The sequence below is a fragment of the Petaurus breviceps genome, unplaced genomic scaffold (genome assembly GCF_028583685.1).
Source record: "Petaurus breviceps papuanus isolate PSGF00001 unplaced genomic scaffold, PetGlider_PUasm1.0 90734, whole genome shotgun sequence".
Taxonomy (NCBI): Eukaryota; Metazoa; Chordata; class Mammalia; order Diprotodontia; family Petauridae; genus Petaurus; species Petaurus breviceps.
In genome coordinates this window covers 12,957,323-12,964,363 of record NW_027187327.1, presented here as the reverse complement: position 1 = coordinate 12,964,363, position 7,041 = coordinate 12,957,323, and the positions used below count along the sequence as shown (strand labels likewise).

The window sequence follows — 7,041 nt, the reverse complement described above, 5'->3', positions numbered from 1 at the left end:
TATATATATATATATATATATATATATATATATATATATATATATATTCTTCCTGATAGAATATAAGCTCTTTGAGAATAAGGATATCTTCACTTTTTTCTTCCTAATCCAAGTGTTTGGCACAGTGCCTGGTGGATACTACCCAATAAATACTTGTCAATTAATTGAATCACTTTAGCAAAGTGGGTAGAATATATAGGATACCCTGAGCATGGCTCTGAATATATAGCTTCTTAGAACTAATTTTTCAAGATGAGAGTCAGTATTTTAAAGTCTATTCTGTGATTACCAGGCTAAGACATGACATGCAATGACAAACTATGAAATCCGATGTTTTTACCATGATCCAGTCATGCAATGTACCCCTCTGGTTATTATGATGAGTTACAAAAGTCCACAGAAAAAGATTAAACTCTTTTGCAGAAAAAAATGTAATGGATTAGTGCATTTTTTCAAAGACATCAATTATATGTGTGTATGTATGTATGTATAATTTCCCCCAATTACATGTTAATATAATTTTTAACATTTTTTTTCATTTTAAGTTCCAAATTCTATCCCTCCCTCTCTCCTCCCTTCCCCCTTCCTTGAGACAGTAAGCAATCATATATAGGTTATACATGTGCAAATACTTCGATTTTAGAAAGACATCAATTCTAAACTTCTAATGGAATAGAACCTAAAAATTAGATCTGATATTTACAAGGCATCTCTAGGCTTAAATCAATGACTGTTATGGACCTTTCTTACTCTGAACCCGCCCATCTATGACAATTTTGCAGTGGCATGGATGAATGTTTGTCTGTTCACTTAAGTAATCTTTTTTTGAAGATACTTTCTAAGATCAAAAATTTAATTTTAAGAGAGGGGCAAGTATGTGCATTACTCCTTTTCTCAAAGAGGCATTCTGTTGTATGTCACAGAAAATTTAAGCCCTGTAATCAAGGGGTCCAACCAGACACATCAGAAAATTATTTAGTACAAATGTAACTTTGCCTCCCAAACACAGTTTCTGAATTTCCTCATACGTACTTAAGTTGCACGTTCTGCTTGTTTTGTTTTTAGATCACGTTGACAACGATTGGCTACGGAGATAAAACTCCCCTAACTTGGCTCGGAAGATTGCTTTCTGCAGGGTTTGCCCTCCTTGGCATTTCTTTCTTTGCGCTACCCGCTGTGAGTATCTTTGCAAAAATCAATCAAGCAAAACCAGCCTTCAAGGAAATGTTATGTTGATTTTTCCATAATTTAATCTATTTGTCCAAAATACTTGCCAAAAGGAATATTTCTTTGGCATATTTTTTGTGATGGAATATTACTGTGCTATAAGAAATTATGAGCTCAATGATTTTAGAAAAATATGGAAAGACTTGCATAAAATAATGAAGACTGAAATGAGCAGAACCAAGAGAACATTGTATACAGTAGCATCAATATTGTTTTAAGAATGAGTTTGGGGCATCTAGGGGATACAGTGAATAGAGCACTGTCCCTGGAGCCGGGAGGACCTGAGTTCAAATCTGGCCTCAGACACTTGACACACTTACTAGCTGTGTGACTTTTGGACAAGTCACTTAACCCCAGTTGCCCTCCAAAAAGCAAAAAAAAAAAAGAATGAGTTTGAGTGAATAAGTTATTTTGTCTATTATAAATACCCAAATTAACTATAAAGAACATATGAAGAAAGAAGTTATCTGCATCCAGAGAAAGAACTGATAAACAGTAGTATGTATAGAAAATTTTATCTATATATGCTGGTGTGAGTGTATACATATGTATACATATATATGTATATACATGTATACACATACACATTTGTGTCTAATGGTAGCCACCCTGGGGGAAGGGGGAGAAAGAAATTTACATGGTAATTTTGTTGTATATTTGAAAGGAAGAGCAAGTTGTGCATAGCAGATTTGCAGTTTCACACACAATCATCTTTTTTATTTTACCATGTTATGGAAATGATTGTTTTGTTCCATAAATTCAAAATAAAAATTTTAAAGATTAGATGGATGGATGGATGGATGGATGGATGGGTGGGTGGGTGGGTGGATGGATGGATGGATGGATGGATAGGTAGGTAGGTAGGTAGATAGATAGATAGATAGATAGATAGATAGATAGATAGATAGATAGATAGATAGATAGATAGATAGATGATGGATGGATGGATGGATGGATGGATGGATGGATGGATGGATGGATGGATGGATGATAGATATCCTGAACCTTAATGTGAATGGCTTAGAATTATTTCAACTTCCACTAACTTTTTAAGTGCCTGTTCAATAGGAATCACTGTACAGAATGCTGGGGAAGACACAGATATTAAATGGCACTAACAGTCTAGTTAGGGTTACTTTGTTACTTAACCATTGTTAATTAGTTTTTTCTATGAGCAGTCATTCAGATGGTCTAATATCAATTATTCATATTCTTCACAAATTTTAAATCTATACAGATATTGAAAGTTATATATAAAACATATTAGCTTAAGTTTGGTCTATGATTTCAGCTTCCCTGCTACAGATGAGTTTGTATAGATTGGAAATTTATGTCCCTAGATTCATAGGCACTAAAACTATATGACCTTAAGTGTTTAAAGTATCAGATATTTTCTTCTTTATGTTACAGTCATCAATTTTCTTAATGCATAGCCTCTGTGTTTTGTCAGCAGGCAAACACAAGCATATATATTTTCTGGTTTTTTCATACATTTCTGTTTAGCTCTCTTGTATAGGCTAAAACAGTGGTCATCATTCTGCTTTCTGGTTACCTAAAGATACTTTAAAAAATCATGCCTCTTTTTGCCCCACTCCCCATCCATTTCTTCCTTTCCCCTTTCCTCTCCCCTGACACCTCCTTCCCTCCTCCAATCAGCATAGAGAGGGGTAAGCTGGCAACAATGGGTAAGCATCATCGAGCATCATCAGTGAGGGCTCATGTGAAGAAAAGTGTCCCTTCTGTCCACACTCAGATGTAATGGTACCAAACCCAGCTTGGTCAGAGGCCCCACTTCATAGCACAGCACAGAAATTGACATGGGGAGTAACTAGGGTATAGGAAGGTTTTGAGGAGGCATAACATGTTATTTTGCTCCTACTTGGGACTCTCCCTTTGCCCCAGCAGTATTTGAAAAAGGAGCCTGGTCACTATGACACAGCCCAAACATCACTGCAGAACAGCCATTAGTTTCTGTCATATACTTCTACATAATTGTGGGCAAAAGGCAGAATGTGAAAGACAAAAGAGACTTTTCTTCTGAGCCTGGAAAAAAACAATATTTCCTGTTTCCAAGTAGAAGGTTAATGTGAAGACTATTTTATTAAATAAGTATTTTGTTAAGTTCTTGTTTTGGTCAGAATATTGTGCCATGTTTTTGGGGGGGTAGCAGAAGAAGTGAATTGTTCCCTAATGAAGATCAAAGTCTAGGCTCTGAGCTAGGTGGTTCAGTGGATAGAACACTGGACCTGACAGACCTGGAGCCAGGAAGACCTAATTTCCAGTCCTGCTTCAGACACTTGCTAGTTGTGTCCCTGGGTAACTCACTTAACTTCTGCTGCCTCAGTTTCCTTATCTACAAAATGGAAATAATAATAATAGCACCTATATCCCAGAGTTGTTGAGAGGATAATATGAGATGATATTTGTAAAGCACTTTAAAAACCTGAAAGCACTAGTAGCAATAGTAGTAATAATAGTAGCAGTCATAGTAGTAGTGGTGGTAGTAGTAACAGCACCAGCAGCAAGTCATGGCACATGCAAAAATCACCATAATATACATTCTAAGTTCATGAGAAAGGTACAAAACCAATTAAATATGAAGGAAGGCTTCAATCCCATTCACCACATATATCCAATCTACTGTCAAATCTTGTCACTTCTACCTTCGAACAGATCTTCTTGTCTCAAGTCTCCTCTACTCCAACCTTTTTTCCTCTCAGCTGTCAAGTGATTTTTCTCAAGTCTAGTTCTGACCTCCTACTCAGTAAACCCCAGTGGGCTCCCTATTACCTCCAGGATCAAAAATAGCCTTCTTTTTGGCATTTAAAGCTCTTATAATATGGTTCCTAAGCACTTTTCTAATCTTCGTATGCCTTATTCCCTTGCATTCACTTAACAATCATCTCTACTCTATCTCCCTTCTAATTGCCTCTGCCCATTCTTGGAATATTCTCCCTCCTGCCTTCTAATTCCTGGTTTCTCTGAGTTTCTTCGAGTCTCAACATCTGTAGGAGGCCCATTCCTAGACGACCCCCCCCCCCGACTAATAGTGCTTTCCCTTCAAAGATTACTTTCCTTTTCCTTTGTACATACATGTACTTATATTTACCAAGTTGTTTACATGTAGTCTCCCCCATTCGAATGTAAGCTTCTTGAGGACAGGGACTGTTTTTGGTTTTCCTTGTATCCACAGCGCTGGGAACACAGGAAGTGCTTAATAAACACTTTTCAACTGACAAAAGACCATTCTAAACATTTTAGTTTTTAGCTGCAGCAAATATTGTCCCACTTCATTTATTCAGAGGTCATTTTGTCTATCGGCCTCAACTCTTTGGCATATCTCATGAATCAGAAAATAAATTTTAAAGTAATCTTGAACTGTCTTTTGTTTTAAGTCAGTCATCTTAAATATATTATAGATATATTAAAAATATCTTTTTTGATGCTCTTAACTCAATAATAATATATGTTCTTCCTCTAGGTATAGACACATCTATGCCTAATTACCTAATCTAAGTATAGGTAGATTTTCTAAGTATAGGTAGAAATTCTGAGGTCACCTATTCATTACCCTTAATTATCTTGAACATAGTTAAAAACCGGGAAAGAGGAAGGAAGAACCTCTGAGCAACCAAAATAGATGTCGTAAAACCTACATGTGTGTCTTATTCATAACCTCAATCATGGCATATTTACTCTTTTATTCTAAAAACTTCTAATAATTCACAGATATTTCCATCCATGGACTATTAGAAGATGCAAATAGAAAGAGGGAAGAAGTTGCTAAAGATAGATAACACTGAAAACAGAAAGTGACAGCTAAAAACCTGACAGCAAGGAAGGGGACCAAAAGACCCCTATAAAAATAAATGTGAGAAGTAAAAAAACACAGCAATCTGGACTTCTGGGGGTAGGAACAAATAGTCCTAACTTAATACTTCCTAACAAGGACACTGCATAATCAAAAAATAATTAAATTATGTTCAGAGTGATCATCATCGGTTCCAAAAAATAAAGTGACATTTTGGGATAAAAGTCTTTTGAGAGTTCAGAAAAGTATGTAGTAACTTCTGAAAAAGACTTACATCTTAACACAGGATCTGGAAGCTTCTACACCGAGGGATCAAAGGGCTTGGAATATGGTATTCCAGAGGTCAAAGGAGCTGGGATTAAAACCAAGAGTCACCTACCCAGCAAAACTGAGTATCATGTTTCAGGGGAAAATATGGTCATCTAGTGGAAGAGAGGACTTTCAAGCATTCTTGATGAGAAAGACTTACATCTAACTAATTTATTCTATTTTATCTGGACCTGAGATTTCATTGGTGTAAGAAATACTAATCTTCGGCCAGATGGCACAGTGAGTAAGAGTGCTGGCCCCGGCGTCGGGAGACCTGGGATTGGTTCTGGCCTCAGACAATTGGCACCAACACAAAATAACTGGCTGTGTAACCTTAAGCAAGTTATTTAACCCCAATTGCTTTAAAAAAAATACTAATTTTTAAATGATAGGCTTTGAAAATAGACTAAGCCACAGAGAGGTTAAATTACTTGCCAAGGGCCACGCAGCCAGTGTATGTTGTCAGAACCTGAATGAGATCTTCCTGACTTCAGGACTAGTCCTCTATTTACAATACTATCCTCCCTCTCTATTTACTTCTTTTTAACTCATTTAATGAGTTAAATTATAGTTACATGGAAAATTCGTTTGTGTGCAGCTCTCTCTTCACAAGCAATTCAAGAGCAAGAAAATGTTACTATGAGCAGCACAAATGTACAATATGGTGCTCAATATACTTTATCGAATGAATGAACAAATGAAGGATATAATCAAGCACCTTTTTTAGAAAACCAAAATAGCTAGAAATGTCACTAGAGCCTCTGTATCCTTTGAATTGTAAAGCTTTGCTGAAGATTGGAGGCATGTGTTGACATTTTTAATACATCTTAGAATGGATCTCTTGGCTTCTCACTACTGATTTTCCTTTCCCTTGTTGCTTAAGAAGTCACTACTTAAATACCCTTTTGGGCATATTTTGTCCCCATTTCTCATATCACCACTCCTCCTTCCCAATAACCCTCAATAAAGTAGAACAACCAGTTCTCACTATGAAATAAACAGAGGAGAATAAGGTTCGGGATCAGAAATTGTTGAGTTTCTCTACATCCCCAGGTATGCTAGAGCCAGTCAATTGCTAAATTTTCATTGCGAGCATTTACGCCTTGGAGACTGGCAAATACTACAACTCCAAACTTGATTTACTGTCCTGTTGGTTGTCTAGATCCAGGGTCTAGAACAACCCTAGTGCCTGTTTTTGTACAGTCTAGGAGCTAAGAATGGTTTTTACATTTTTAAATAAAACTGTTAAAAAAAAAAAAAACAGGCAACTAGACAAATTTGACCCTGAGGTCTTTGTTTGACAATCCCTGGCAAATTTAAAAAGGAGGAGGAGAATGAGGAGGAGGAAGAGATTATGTATGTGTTAAGGATCTGTTAAGTGACAGATGTGCTTAACATCTTACAAATATTATCCCATTTTATCCTCACAACAACTCTATGGTGCTGTTCTTATTCTCATTTTACAGTTGAGGAAGCTGAAGTAGAAATTAAATGACTTGGGGCAGCTAGGTGGCACAGTGAATAGAGCACCAGCCCTGGAGTCAGAAGGACCTGAGTTCAAATCCAGCCTCAGACACTTGACACACTTACTAGCCATGTGAACTTGGGCAAGTCACTTAACCCCAACTGCCCTGCCTTCTCCCCTCCAAAAAGGAAGGAAGGAAGGAAGGAAGGAAGGAAGGAAGGAAGGAAGG

The 7,041-nt window shown here is 36.8% G+C and overlaps 1 protein-coding gene across 1 annotated transcript in view; it reads left to right on the top strand.

The window, feature by feature from the left end:
- The window catches only part of KCNQ5 (potassium voltage-gated channel subfamily Q member 5), a 702,120-nt gene that overhangs the window by 592,681 nt on the left and 102,398 nt on the right, over positions 1-7,041 (top strand). The window contains exon 6 of the mRNA XM_069067031.1: positions 1,066-1,176. Within this exon, the coding sequence (XP_068923132.1) occupies positions 1,066-1,176 (111 nt within the window). The remainder of the gene's footprint in view (positions 1-1,065; positions 1,177-7,041) is intronic.